The sequence below is a fragment of the Gymnoscopelus microlampas genome, assembly GCF_963454915.1.
Source record: "Gymnoscopelus microlampas genome assembly, chromosome: 23".
NCBI lineage: Eukaryota > Metazoa > Chordata > Actinopteri > Myctophiformes > Myctophidae > Gymnoscopelus > Gymnoscopelus microlampas.
The window spans coordinates 20,558,068-20,574,013 of NC_139960.1; the positions used below are offsets into that span (position 1 = coordinate 20,558,068).

The following is a 15,946-nucleotide window of genomic DNA, read 5'->3' on the forward strand; positions in this document are numbered from 1 at the left end:
TGTTGCTATAATCGCTGTTGCAAAACCTCTTATCTCCATATTTATATATTTTTTGTGTTTTTCCGTAAATGACCCCCCTACTTGATCATACACACGAAAGCATCAAAAGTAGCAAATCCATAGACTTGAGCTTGTAGATGTGCTACTTTTGCTATTTTTGAATTTGAATCCTGAACAGGAACAGTTTTGGTTTCAGTTTCCACCCGACAGAGACGATATATAGCAACATTTTTTTGTACGTTTTTCAGAAAAGGATTTTGAAGGTGTTTTGGAACGCATCTGTGTCACTTTTTGATTTGAGCTAAAAAAAAAGCATTATTTTACACTTTGGCTATTCAAAAATAGCAGATCTACAAGCTCATAGCAAAACATTTTTGCAAATCTTTGAATATATATTGTTTTAAAGTGAATATTTTTAACTCAAATCTTTGCTTCTGGGGGGTCCCAGGAACAACATATTTTGAGATGGGGGTCTGCGGCCAAATACATATAGGTTTGGGGGTCCTTGAAATGGAAAAGTTAGTGCACCACTGATGTAGAAACATATGTTTTTTCAGAATACTGTTGGGATTTAGAAGACATTTGTAGAATCGGCTTCACGTCCAAACGGGTTAATAATTCACTTTGTTCCGTCAGCTTTGCGGTTCCTATTGAGCAGGAAGTATTTCACTCCACCACTCGTTCTGTGACTTCCCCTCCTGGGGTTCCACAGGGCTGTGGGGGGAGGGGGGGGGGGGGGGTGTTTGGTCGCCCGGAATTCCACAGTGTCCGAACACAAATGTGGCCTTTTTTGAACCGGGACCGGAATTTTTATGACAGGATGGAGGGACAGTGTGTGTTTGACAGTGAAAAGGCACGCCACCATGCTAGAGCACACACACAGTAGGAGAAGAGGCCGGGGGAACACACAGACAACAGAGCAAACTGACAGACTGGGGCCTGAAAGCAAACAAACAAATAAAAGTCTTCTGCTGGGAATTCCACCCTTGGGGGGTGTGGGGGGGGGGGGGGGGGCTGTGGTTTCCATAGTGAGATGGAATGGAACTTAAGAGGAAATGGCGGATTAAGTCTTTTTATTTTATTTATTGCATACTAAATCATAGCCTTAAGTCCGACCCCTTCACAACCGTATTAGTATTCCACACAGGAGGTGGGGCTTAAGCTAAATGCAATTAGGCCTCTTTCATGCTCCAGGAATCACACTGGCATCCGTGACTGGCCTGGGTGGCTTGCGTTGAGTGTGTGTGTGTGTGTGTGTGTGTGTGTGTGTGTGTGTGTGTGTGTGTGTGTGTGTGTGTTTAAACTTTTAAGTTTAAGCTTGCGGACTGTTACAGACGTGCACCTGTGTCACATGCATATTATAAACACTGTCCTTCCTCTGTCTTTCCTCCTTATCCCTCTTCACCTGGCCAGAGTAGACCCCCATCTGGCTGCTGTTTGTGCGTGTGTGTGTGTGTGTGTGTGTGTGTGTGTGTGTGTGTGTGTGTGTGTGTGTGTGTGTGTGTGTGTGTGTGTGTGTGTGTGTGTACCCGCGCCTCCCCCCATCATGCCTGTTAATGTCGGCCTCCTGCTGTGAGGGCTATATCAAGCTTCAGCTAATTTATCCCTCTCCTGTTGTGATTAAAATGTCCCTGTCCGTCACCCGCCCACCCAGCTGGACGGCGACCCTGTCGCCTGCTTTGCCCTTCATCATGCGTGCTCTTTAGATCCACTCGTTAGCGATAAGGAGTGTTTGCTGCTCGCTCCGGTTGTTTGAACGCTCTCCTCTCCCTTTTCTCTTTTGTCTCTCGCTATCTGTGGAGAGGGAGGAATATTATATTTCAGCCAGCCAGTTGAGTCACCCAGCCAGACAGCCACAAAAAGCCACAGTCAGTCAGTCAGTCAGCCAGCAACAGCCTCCCCCCCTCCCCACTAACCAAACCCAGCTTTCACACTTTAACAGCAGCATCCCCACAGCGCCATTAGTGCCCAGACTGCCCAGACTGCCCACACACACCAATCACCAGGCAGGCAGAGCATACACAAAGTGATTATCTTTTGATTCCATGTATCTCGCATCAAAAAGCGCGAGGCGGTTAAGTGCAAGGTGTGGGAACGAACAGAACTATTCTACACCACATGAGCCCAATAAATACACAGATTCAATTAAATCTTGCGGACGGTGAAAATGGAAAATGCAGCTCTGCTGTCACGTGTACACTACACTACACACACACACACACACACACACACACACACACACACACACACACACACTCACACAAAACATGTGCATTAAAAGCAGTGCATGTTATACATATATATATTTTATCTCTCCATTCTCATCGATCTCTCACACGCGCACACACGCACAAGTCGTAATCAGAGACAATCCTCTCTGCTAATGATGTCCTCCACTAATACAATTTACACTATTCCTACCATATGCTTCCAAAACAACAATCAATCCCAGTCTGGGTATGAATGCCTAAAATCTAGGGCAAATATCTCAATATAGATATTTTTACAATAGCATTGTATTGTGATGACATACATTTTCCTTAACATAAAAAAAAGGAAAAATAGCCAATATGTAAGCTCACAAAGCATTGTATCGCGACACGTTGAGCGCTTGTAGATCTTGACACGGACTTGACCTGAATGGCACACAGTGATAAACCACACCATCTAACAGATCCTCATCACTAATCAGTTTTAAGCAATATTCTGTGTCTATACTTTGCATCAGAACTTACAAGGATCTTATATTTTCTCTGGAGGCACACGCTTGTAACTATAAGAGAAGAGGCCCTCACATATTGTTCTGCTATAGTACCAATGTGCCTGCAGTGGAAACAAATCTAGGCCTTTTAATATATATAGCACAGTAGAGCAACAGCAGTATAATGTAACACAGGCATCAGTGACATCTAAATGACAGGTTGCCAGACCCGAGACTCGAGACTCCATTTTCTGTCATAGGGAACAACTATGAATATTCCAAAGACTCTCGCTGAGCAGCAATATACAGTATAAGTAGTATACGGTATATAATGTGACCACATCTATCTGTGTTGGCCTAAATTAAATTAACCACTTAATAATGATAATCTTTATTGTCGCCAAAGGGATATATTGGTCTTCACAGTCTGTTCAAAAGCAAAAAAAACTAAAACAAAAAAAAACATATGGCACAAAACAACAATCACACGACAACACCAAGACAATAAATGAGGTCCCCACTATACACGGAAAACCATCCTATCGACGTGGCAGTTTGTTTAATCCCGCAATGGCTGAGGGGACAAAACTCCCGCTAAAAGAAACTCCTGCTTGAGCTCTATAAAAAAATAAAATAAAAAAAGAACAGTTCTACAAGCTCATGTGTTGCAATGTGACACATGGTGAGGTGGTAGATCTGCTAAAAGAAGAAAGAAATATCTATCTATCTATCTATCTCTATACGAAAGGTTTTTGAAAATAGGCACACCAGGTTGAAAGTGGTTAAATAATGTTTGGGAGAGGATTCAAACTGAAATGTCATACAAGTAACAGAACACACCCACTTAACCGTCTGCAGGTGTGTCCTGAAGTGCAATAGAAACCCTGTTCATATGATACTAACTACACCCTGTTGACTAACATGTTGCTTGAGCTCGTTGTCTCAGAGCTACGTCACTCACCTCTCTTCAAGCTGCACAGCGGATCCTCCGGAGGGAGAGTTAGAGCCTTCATCCGCATTAGTGACGGCCTAGGCTAATTCAGTCTAGCTCACAAAAAAAACAACATTAAACTACAAATCCCAGTTCCACTGGCCCTGGCACAAAAAAAAACCCCACAAAACTAAACAAAATCAAGCAAAAAGGAACCTGACAACGTTGTCCGCTACACACCAACGACAGACTGAGAAGATACCAGACAGCAACAAGTGCGACAAGTGAGATCAGAGATGTTGAGTTGGAGGGCCTGTGCTTTCACAATACTACAATGCTGCTGTTTGTTAGTGACACAGAGAGAGAGAGAGAGAGAGAGAGAGAGAGAGAGAGAGAGAGAGAGAGAGAGAGAGAGAGAGAGAGAGAGAGAGAGAGAGAGAGAGAGAGATCTCACTTCAGGAGTGAGTCTGTCCCACTCACAACATTCCACACCCAAACACAAACAAAACAACAGGCCCCATTCTGTCTTACACATCAGAGAGCAAGAAAGAGAGAGAGAGAGAGGAGAAGGAGAAGAAGAAGAGGGTCAGAGGGAATGACAGAGACGTCATAGGGTAAAAGAGTGTATCAGTGGGAAGAAAGGAAGACGGGTGGGAGAGAGAGAGAGAGAGAGACAGACAGACAGACAAGCGAGACAGAAAAGGCCAGCAAACACGGAGAGTTGTGGTGGAGGGGGGGTGGGGGAGTGTGTCTGCCAACGATGACAGCTTCATGATAAACCGTTCCCATTAAAAGTGCATTATAAAATGGATGTGGTGTAAAATCATATTGATGTTGCATATCGACGGCGGAGGGGGAGGAGGGACAGGCGTCGGGCGACGACGGGGGAAAAGAAAAGTTTCTCGTTCTTCTCCGTCCTCTAATCTCCTGGTATCACTTCTGAAAGCTCCGTGGGTCACGGGCTCACGGCAAGGAGAGAGCGCTGCCTGTCTCCCATCTCTCTCTCTGATGAACGCAGTTTATTTGACTGTGCATTGTCGAACGCTATCGCGGCTACGTTTCAGTCAATACCAGTGGTGTAAAGTAACTAAGTACATTTACTTTAAGTACTGTACTTAAGTTCAATTTTGAGGTATTTGTACTTTACTTGAGTATTTCCAATTTCCCAATACTTTTACTTCTACTCCACTAAATCTCAGAGGCAAATATTGTACTTTTACTCCGCTACAATTATTTGAAAACTTTAGTTACTAATTACATTTCAGATATAAATGATTACATTATAAAACATACATTAACCACTTCAGCCCTATTTTATACCTAGGCTATTTGAAAATAGCCGATCTACATGTGATGCGACGCGTTGTGAGCTTGTAGATCGGCTATTTTCAAACATTTTTATTTTTGGTACTTTACGTACATTTTGATTCCATTACTTTTGTACTTTTACTCTAGTACATTTTTAATTCTGGACTTTTACTTTAACAGAGTATTTCTATATTGTAGTATTGGTACTTAAGTAAGTAAAGAATTTGAGTACTTTTTCCACCACTGGTCAATACTGAAGAAGGCAGAATAAGCGACACAAGTCACAGAAAAGAAAGGAAACTTTCCCAACCGTTTCCTCTCTTTTAAATCTCTCTCTCCTTGTGCTCTTGTCTCTCTCTCTCTCTTTCATTAGGGCTATCATTCAGCTAAACTCCTGTAGCCATCCTTTCTTCAGCGCTGTTGGACGACCAGGTGGGCAGCATGGAAAGTGCGTGGGCACACGTTGGCAGGAAAAGGCAAGATGAAACCACCAAGGAATGGCTAAAGAAAACCTCCCCCGTACCCAACACACGGTTGTGCATAAAACAAGGAGTATCTGTTGAATCCACAGCACAGCTCGGACTCCTAGTCACCACTAGAGCTAATGTAAATGAGGGCTGTTGCGAGTGTACGAATGTAGAAGACCACTTGAACACTGCTTTGGTGAGGCCACCAGAGGGCAATTGAAAAAGATCAATAGTGCCACTGGAGACAAAATATTGAATTAGGCAATCACTTAGCAAGACGGTGGTGGACAAAGTACTCAAATGTTTTACTTAAGTAAAAGTATCAATACTGCAAAGTAGAAGTACTCTGTTACAAGTAAAAGTCCGGAATTCAAAATTTACTTGAGTAAAAGTACAAAAGTATTGGTATCAAAATGTACTTAAAGTACCAAAAGTAAAAGTACTAAAATGTTTAAATAGCAGATCTACAAGCTCACAACGCGTCGCGACGCGTTGTGAGCTTGTAGATCGGCTATTTTCAAATAGCCTATGTATAAAATAGGGCTAAAGTGGTTAATGTATGTTTTATAATGTAATAATTTATATCTGCAGTGCAAACTAACTTGTTACTAAAGTTTTCAAATAATTGTAGTGGAGTAAAAGTATAATATTTGCCTCTGAGATGCAGTGGAGTAGAAGTAAAAGTATAGACAATTGGGAAATACTCCAGTAAAGTAAAAGTACCTCGTAATTGTAGTACAAGTACAGTACTTGAGTAAATGTACTAGTAAATAAGCCTCTGATTGGCTGGGCTGTAACAGATGTCTGTCAATCTTTGTTTTGGCTTGGGTTTGTCCACTTTTCAAAATGTTGTGGACCAGACGTTAGATCTAATCGTATATAATCTCTTGGCTACTGTACTGCCAGTCTACCCCCAGGGGAGACTTTAAAACCGCCAGACCTGAAGACGGACGAGTCTACCTGAGTGGGAAGCAGCTCTGACAGGGTGACTTGGGACAGTGGATGTATGAAATGGCATGTGATGACTTTTCCTCACCACTTAAAATTCAGTTCTTTCTTACTCGTTCATAGTCTGACATGATTGTTCTCCGATAACTCTGATACATTATATTGATAAATTAACAACAGTGGATTGTTCTGATGCTCCGTCAGTGGTGCTACAGTGCATAATTACTGTTCCACATGAGTCAGACTAGAGTCTGACTAGGGATGTTAACAATGAATGTATAATCGATGAATTGCCGTTAAGAATTTAATTGATAAAATGTAACAATGTTAATTTTATTATTTTTTTTGGGCTAGTGAAATTTTTTGGGGTAGTGAAAGTTACAGGTATAGTGTGTGTGATATAAAATGTGAGCTTACCACAATCACAGTAATCCTTAATCATATTCAAGGGCTTTTGGAGTGTCAGGCTGAGTGTCAGGCTAGACATTTTACCATTGAGCTAATAGTGCGTGCCAACGTCTCGTCACCACGGGGGGCGTGGCATAGTGGCTGCAGACATACTTGGGGGGGGGGGGGGGGGGGGGGGCAATGTTAAGTCAACCTGGTTTATACCCCCCAAAGATGTCCGCGCTACCAAATGACACTTGTTGACGCCCCCTTCAGGATTTTTTGGTACGCACTATAGAGCCTTGCTTGCTTAGGGGATAAATTTAATCTTGACCATTAGGTCAAAATTCTGGTCAGATCCTGTGTCTATGTGAGACATGTAGAGAAGGAGAAGGTCCGCACAGTCCACACTGTCTTAATGCTCCCAAAAATATGTATTTATTAAGCAGTAAAAACACAACGTTTCGGCCTCAACGGCCTTCATCGGGTAGGTGAGACCTTTGACAAGATCTAAATGTTTCAATAGAAAAGCAGGGAGACAAAATACAACCACCCCAATTGTATAAGTTATATTGTATTAACATATTCTACCATACAGATTGGACAAAATTAAATTGTATTCATTAAAAAAAAAGTAACATAGTGAGGCTTTAACCACTGAAGCCTTAAAAAAGATAAAACATTTTAAGTAGCGAACTACGAACTTGCAACGCAACACGCTGTGAGCTTGTAGATCTGCTATTTTTGAACATTTTTAAGTTTTGGCTATAATGACATGACCAGAATGGGCCCACCAGGATTAAAGTTGTTACAAATCAGGACGCATCAGCTGCATAATTGCTCATACCGATGTCGTCAAAAAAGTAAAATAATTACAGATATATCGTTCTGGCCAATATATCGCTGTGGCTCCACACACAAGTACTTGGGACAGCATCATGACTGTCACACCATGATGTCGTTCAAAAAAGGCATCACAGGCCAAGACAGGTGACACAGTGGAAAGCTCCACAGATCCAATTTATCACAGAAGAACTGAAAGGAGTGTTAAAGAGGCGAGGTAGGGGGGCTGGAAAGTCAGAGAGAAATAGAACAAAAGATAGCCAGAAAGAGCAATAGAGAAAGAAAGCAGATAGAGGGAGAGATAAAAGGTAGCTTGTTGTGCTAGAGAAAGCCATGTGATGCCTAATCTAATGAAAACCTTTTGGGTAGGGACTGGCTAGCAAGCACAGAGACATCACGTTGCATCTGATGCAGAGACAATAAGCCTGGAACTCTCAAATATAGCCAGTGAAACCACTGCAGGAAAAACAACATCGTTTGCCACAATGCCTCAGGCAGGGAATGGAGAAGTAGTGTATATGGCCCTTTAATCTGAAGTTTTCCAAAAATGACACCAACATGTTGGCTTTACAACTAGGAGGAGAAAACACACTGGACCTTGTTTACACAAACATTGCAATGCATACAAAGCACAGAGCCCCACCCTCTCTTGACCACATTTCCATTAAGTTAAGACCAGCATACATCGCCCTGCTCAAACGGTCCAAGCCGGTTCTGAAGGAGATTAAAGTGTGGCCAGAGAGGGCCACATCAGCACTGCAAGACTGTTTTGAATATACAGACTGTCAGCCACCTACAATCAACATGGAGGGATATGCGGTCACTGTGACTATCGACAGACCAGTGTTGATTTCGTCGACTAAAACTATGACGAAAAATTTTGGTCGACTACCTTTTTTCACTGACGAAAACTAAATAAAAACCAAATAAAAACTAAGCTATGATGACTAAAACTAAGACTAAATATATTGACAGTTTCATCAACAAATTAAAATTAGACTAAAATGTTAGTAGAACGTGTTGCTCTCTGAAAATAGCAGATCTACAAGCTTGCGACGCGTTGTGAGCTTGTAGATCGGCTATTTTCAGCATGCAACCAAGTGTAACCCTCTACCCTCTGATTCTTGATTAATGCTTGTCTTTTTTCTTTTTTGCTATGCTAGTTGTTTACTACTATCAATCCTATTATTGCTGCCAGGCCTCAGACAAACTTTTACACTCCTGTACAGTACACAAGACGTAATAGTAAACAAACCTTGAACCAAACACACTGAACAACTTCTATGCATGGTTCAACGCTCACAGACATCTCTTGGAGCGAATGCAGCCCTCTTCCTGACTCTGCCTGCACACTGCTGTGAGACGATGCTCTCCAGCTTCAAACCACGCAAGGCTGCAGGGTCAGCCAGAGAATGTGTGGACCAGTTAACCGAGGTCCTCACAAACATTTTCAGCATCTCATCATCTCCCTAAGCTATGCGGTCATCCCAGCTTCAAGTCCACCACCACCATCATACCAGGACCCAAGAAGCCCACAATAGCCTGTCTGTAATTGCTAATGCCAAAGTGCTTTGAGAGGCTCGTCATGACACATGAAAACCAGACTTCCCGCCACAATCGATCCTTAACACTTTGCATACCACTCAAACAGGTCCACCCCGATGGCGGCATATCTGCTGCCCTCCACCCCAACCTGACTCACCTGGAACTTATGCAAGAATGCCGTTCATCGACTTCAGCCAGAAACTGAAGGGCAAACTGGATTCTGAACTTCAGACACCTCAAATAGTTCGCATTGGGGAGAACACCCCCAGCTCCATCACAGTGAGCACCAGTTCCCCCCCAGGCAGGGCTGTCTGCAGTCACAGTTACGAGTTGGGTTGCCAGATCTGCTTATTATAATTTCCCTGCAAGATTTTACTTGAAAATAGCCAATCTACAAGCTCACAACGCGTTGCATCGCGACGCATTGTGAGCTTGTAGATCTGCTATTTTCAAATAGCTGATGTATATGTTAAAGTGCTCATGTGGCTCATAGTCACTTATTTTGGGCTGGTTTTCCTAGACCTGGTTGCTTGTTTCTCTCGCAGAATCTGGCAACACGGGTTACAAAGTCATGTCAGTATTGGTGCAGAAAATGCACCACCTATGGCCACAAGACGATACCGCAAAGGGCTGTGAGCACAGCCGAGAAAATCATAGACCTACCCTCAATCACGGACATCTACCACTCACGCTGCATAAGCAGGGCCTCCAGCATTGTGAGAGAACCCTCCCACCCTTCCCACTGAAACTTCAACCTTCTGCCTTCCAGGGAAAACTTCTGCAGCATCAGTGCTCGCTGCACAAGACTCTTGACAGCTGCAACACTTTCTATCCAAGGCAGTCAGGCTAGTCAACTCTCTAACGTCCCTCCCTCACATCCTCAACACAAGGCCAAAACCCACTCATCCTTGCTGCACCCCCCCCCCCCCCCCCCATGCCTAGGGCTGTCACGATCATGACATTTTACTTGACGATTAATTGTCTCGTAAATAATTGCGATTAATGATTTAATTGTGTTTTGGCCGTTGAACATCGGAGCATAAGAATTACATTTCTGTTTGGCTTTTAGGCTTCGTAAAACAGAAATTGTACAGGTTAGATATGACAAATAACTGAAATATACAAAGACATTTCTGACATATTTAATGACGCACTGTTGTGCGCTTGTAGATCGGCTATTTCCACTATTTTTGGGGAAGACGTTTGAAAATGTTGTTACATTTTTCATCATGCAAACGATTATGACGATTATGCAAAATAATTATCTCAAAGAATTGCGATTAGGCGATTATGTAATAATTGTGACAGGCTTACAAATGCCCCCCCCCCCAATGCACAGCGCCAATTTGTCATTCACTGTCCATCTGAGGCCCACTGTCTGTCTCTGATGGAGACAGACAGTACAGACAACTTTGGCTGTCTGTACTGTCTGTCCAAATTGCAGTTTGTCGTTGCCTTAATCACGATATTATTGTTGTGTGCACTGACAAATAAAACTAGATCACTTCACTTCGGCGCTGCGCCTGCTGTGCATGGGGAACAGGACAATCTGCCAGCCCCCATTAACTAACCAGCATGAGGCTGTTCCTTGAAGCCGAGGTACACACAAACAGAAAGACACACAAAGCAATACTGAGAGCAGCCTCCCACACCAAACCCACAATCGCACAGACTGTTTTCAACTTGATGCACAGACCAAAAACAAATTGTCCTTGTTTTAAAGCTGCTGGTGCATCATTTGAATAATTGAGCAAGCCTCTTTCCTCCGGTCGTTAAGATGCCACAGGAGAAAGAGAGATGCCACACGAGAGAGAGAAATGGAGAGAGTGTGAGAGAGAGGGAGACGGCAGCAGCAACCGTGTTGATTAATAACGCAGAAGGAGAGATAGTGAGCTGCTCGTGGTGCTGCTGACCGGTGCGGGCGAGGAAGAGGAAGAGAGGTGAAGAATGCGGTTTGGCAGAGGAGCAGAAGGGCTGCACTGGTCTCGTTAGAAAACCCAGCCTTCTCCTCCTCGGTTCTCCTCACTACAGACAGAGCCTCGCCAGACCAGGTGCCAGCTGCTACATGCCAGCTTTCAGGCTGGGGCTGGAGTCCTGGGGCTCATCACTGTGGAAGCCTAAACAAATGTGTTTGTGTGTGCTAGGAATGCATGCATGTGTACGTACATCTTGATACAGATGAAAGAGAAGATAAGAGAAGATCAAGCATATACAAAATAAACATCAATTTGACGCACACACACACACACACACACACACACACACACACACACACACACACACACACACACACACACACACACTGCTGCTATCTCACAAATCTATGCATTCCATACTGCTGAGCTGAGTGAACAAACGGAAATATCATCACCCTAGACTAGAGTTTTCTCTCACATAAGGAACAGTGCGCCACGCTCATGCGCACACCAGGACCATCTGCTTGCACCTGGCCAAAACGTCACACCTCAGCGCAACACCTGAAGTCTACACAGCTGCATGTGTGCTCATGTAATTGAGTGCCGTCGAGTGCAGGTACAAGCGTCCTGTATTTGTTGGGAGGCCATCACTAAATCTGTCTGCATTGATCCAAGTTAAGAGGAAAGCAGCCAGGGAGAATTTCTCTGCAGGGTCGATGGGTAGAGATTAAAATGGCAGCCAAATGGGAGGCGCAAGGCACCTCGACGAGGCACCTCGACGAAGACAGCGATCGATGGAGAAGCTCAACTGGGTACAGGGCTCTCTGTTGGGAGTGCCGTTGCCTTTTAGCGCTGATTACACACCGCTACATGGTGCTCGGGTGCTTTCAACACACTAGCCCTGTGATCAGGAGCTTAGCAATGACTGAAGGAGCATTACATCAGAAAACATGAAATCCTCAAACGAGAAGATGCTAAGTGACATTCCTTGTGGCGGTTGGAGTTCAAGTAGACACGCGCACTCGGAGCAGATGATAAAGGATGGAATACATCAAATTTGAGATACAGAGAGAAAATGGAGAGACTGAGTGAATAGACAATATTATTTGGAGTTGGAAGACAAACAGGTGGCGTGGAGGTGGGGGGGGGGATGAGAGACATGTCACTCCCTTGTTAGAATACATCATTAAACATCCCACTTGTTCCAACAACATTTTAGGAGGAATGTGCTGAAATTAAAAACAGCAATTTATAACCATCAACCTGACTCATTACATTTGTGTAAACTGTCCACTGGATATAAGTCTAATTCAGGAGCAGTGGCGCAGGAGTCAACAAGCTGTGGTGTTTTTCCTCTGGCGAGGAAAAGGGGGGAAAAAGATAAACTTGTGGCTAACTGCAATAAAAGTAGCGTTTGTTTGGAAAACGAGACGTGGAACGGGGATGATCACGATAAGCTGATCCAATCGGAGAGCGAGTATACGAGGAAGAGGGGTCAGAGGTCGCAGAGTGTTCCATTACCCCAGGGCATTATTTATTATTCACCACTCACCAGAGACATGCAGTGGCAGCACGCACAAATGGGCACAGACACACACACACACACACACACACACACACACACACACACACACACACACACACACACACAGAATGACATACAGTGAAAAGACACACAGACGCATGCACACACACACACACACACACACACACACACACACACACACACACACACACACGCACACACACGCACACACACAGAAAGAAAGACACACATGGACAAACAGACACACATGCGCGTGCATGCGCGCCTCCCAGAGCAACTGAGCTATTACAGCAGTGGTGGCACCAGGGGAATGTTCTATTCTCTCAGAATAAAGTCACATGGGCGCAGTAGGAAGTCGGGAGTCAGACCTTGACATACAACCCCACATACACAATCACTTGTACTACACAACAAACACAGTCAACGGCAACGCACGTTCATGTACAGATGGAGGACGACAAAATGAAATCGGTGCATGGAACACTTCACATGCAGCATATACACATACACACTTAAGAGTCACACACCTCCAAATCGTGCCGCTGCCCTGCGTCTGGAAGGTGACACCAGCTCCTTGACGATCTGTAGCACCTGCATGCTCACAGCGAGGTGGCGGGGGAAACGGAACGCAACACCGCAGGGTGGGGGCAGCCCACTGTAGCCCTCCTGCCCGCAAAGACAACCTCATCCCTCCTTGGGTCTTCTTCCTCCAGCCTCATCACCGAAATCCTCACTCCCTTGTGCCAGGGATCCAGGCACCATGAGGGCTGGCCCACTCCCAGTGTCCAATCTTGGGGAGCAGACGGTTTGCTCGATGTTCCAGGAGACCAGCAGTACGTGTCCAGTGGTGCCGAGTTTAACAAGAAGCGGTATGGTGGTCTGTTTCTTCACCTGCCTCTCGCTCCCTTTCTTCCTCCTATCTGTGGCAGCAGCAGTTGCGTTTCCTTATGGTATCACACACACCTACAGCTGGACTCCTCACACACTCTCGTGAGCTCCAGTGTCCTCAGGTACTCTTTAGCAATCTCAACACCACTACCAAATGTGTAGTGGTAGGGCAGCAACACAGACAACGAACTGGTAAATGGTTGACATGCTTGTGAATTGGTCACAAACACTCACACACTTGCACACAAAAACACAACAGGCTGCTCTTAACTCGACCACTGGCAGCTGCTGAAAGTGGAATGACGTTCGCCGGCAGCGTAGCTCGCAGCCGAGTCGCCGCAAAGTGTGAGTGTTTGCGAGCGGTGAATGCCTCTCTGTGCTCGCATGCTCGGCTAGAGTGCTCTCATGCGCTCTTCAACTGGCGTCAGAGGAAGTGAGCGGAGGAGTGCCGGTTCTGATGAACACGCGGAAGGTGAGGACGGTGGACAGATTGCCTGCGTTTCCGTCTCGTTCTCCTGCTCTGTGGCTGCGGCTCACAACATACCTGGCAGTGACGATACGTAGCGGTACACAGAGTCCACAGAGATGCCTCTCTCACACACACACACACACACACACACACACACACACACAGACACTCATAGACCACTCGGTGGGCTTAACGCACTCTGCTCAGCTCCGTTCAGCTCTCAGATTCCTCCTTCTGTCTCCCTCTAAGCTCCATCTCCCTCCCTCCCCTCATGCTCTCTCTCTTCCTGTTCTCTCATCCACACGCTGGTAGGGGGTCTCTCTCTCTCTCTCCCTCTCTCTCTCACTCTCTCTCTCCCCGTCTGTCTCTCCCCTCTACTTGCCTCACATCGACTAAATCCAAATTAACGAGAGTCCATCCTCATTAAGGGAACGTGTACCCCTCCCTCTCTTTCTCTGTGCCCCTCCTCTCTCTCTCTCTCTCTCTCTCTCACCCCATCTTATTTTTTCACTCTCTTTCACAACAAGTTCAACCCCACACCACTATATTGCCTGGTGTACAATCACAGTGAAGCGTATCAGAGTCGGTTAATACAGAAGAGAGTGAGACATGAGTTGTCTCACCTCTCAGCATGTATAGTATTTCTGTGTGTGTGTGTGTGTGTGTCTTCCCCTTCTCATCTGCCATCTGCCATCATCATAATCATCATCAATGCATTTCTCAGTCACATACTGTACAACCCTAACACCCACCACAACCTCTTTCCCCACTTCTTTCCAGTCCAACAACCCAGCAACACATTTGGCAATGGCGTTTCCCAGTACGATTGCGGCTTATTTCCCCCCCTCTGCATTTTAATGCCCTCTCAATTGGCAATCCAGAAGATGTATGGACCTGTGGCTGACCTTGGACAGCAGAGGCTTCAGGGCATACATGTATGAATTCATTAGAAGAAATGCTGAATTTATGCTCCGCCGTCTTGACTGTGTCGTGTGCCAAATATAGCAGATCTACAAGCTCACAATGCGCCACGGATGCAACTCGCTTTGAGCTTGCAGATCGGCTGTTTTCAGTAAATCTGGCTATACTGACACGTCATAACATACGATTGCAAGACGTGTGATCATATGCGTGTGCAGTCACAGATTCAATGGTACGTGATCGGCTTGCACAGTACACACACACACACACACACACACACACACACACACACACGTTCATATACATATTATGAACATGCTGTAACATTCTCACACACACACACACACACACACACACACACGCACACATCATCTGCACCCAAGGACACACTAGTGTGCAGAAGAGGAGCTGTATAATGGGGCAGCACGAGTCAGGTTCATTCTTTATCCTAATGGAGTCTCCCTTGTGCAGGGTTGACATGCACATGCACAGGCTCTCCTGCACACAAAACATTCCTTGGTGCAATAGGCCACGTGGTCTTTCTCTTTGTCTCTCTTTCTCACCGTCATACGAACTGTAGGTGAGCGGGTGCACGCGCACACACACACGCGCACGCACACACACACACACACACACACACACACACACACACACACACACACACACACACACACACACACACGCACAAGAAATGTAAAGGTAGGTCTGAGGCACTGCAACAGAGGCTTCAATAGCTGCATTGCCGTTAACACAGTGTTGTGCGTTTGCCATGATTTAGATTCACTGTTGCTAGGTTATATCGGGTGAGTTTGTGTGGCCCATGACATACTCTTGCAAACATGGTGCTGTACAATGGTTCATGACAATGTCCCATATAGTTCACACTACCTTGAACGCTTATTATGACACCAATGAGCGTGCATACCATATTACGTAACATGCGATTTCCAGGGCCTACTCACAGATCAATATCTAATCTCTCATACAATCCTTAGGTGGTTATCCATTCCCAGATTTTGAGAAGGACTACCGCTCATAATAAGGCAGAGAATATGCAAGGACATACCACAGAGAGT

At 45.0% G+C, this 15,946-nt stretch overlaps 1 protein-coding gene across 2 annotated transcripts in view; it reads right to left on the minus strand.

Annotated features, from left to right (window-relative positions):
• Positions 1–15,946, minus strand: part of usp6nl (USP6 N-terminal like) — a 65,165-nt gene that overhangs the window by 27,593 nt on the left and 21,626 nt on the right. The window contains exon 1 of one of the 2 annotated variants that reach the window (XM_084050533.1): positions 13,120–14,061. The exons of the other annotated variant lie outside the window; for it this stretch is intronic. Within the exon in view, the coding sequence (XP_083906659.1) occupies positions 13,120–13,189 (70 nt within the window). The 5' untranslated portion in view covers positions 13,190–14,061. Of the gene's footprint in view, positions 1–13,119; positions 14,062–15,946 lie in introns of those variants that run through there. 2 annotated transcript variants of the gene reach the window in all.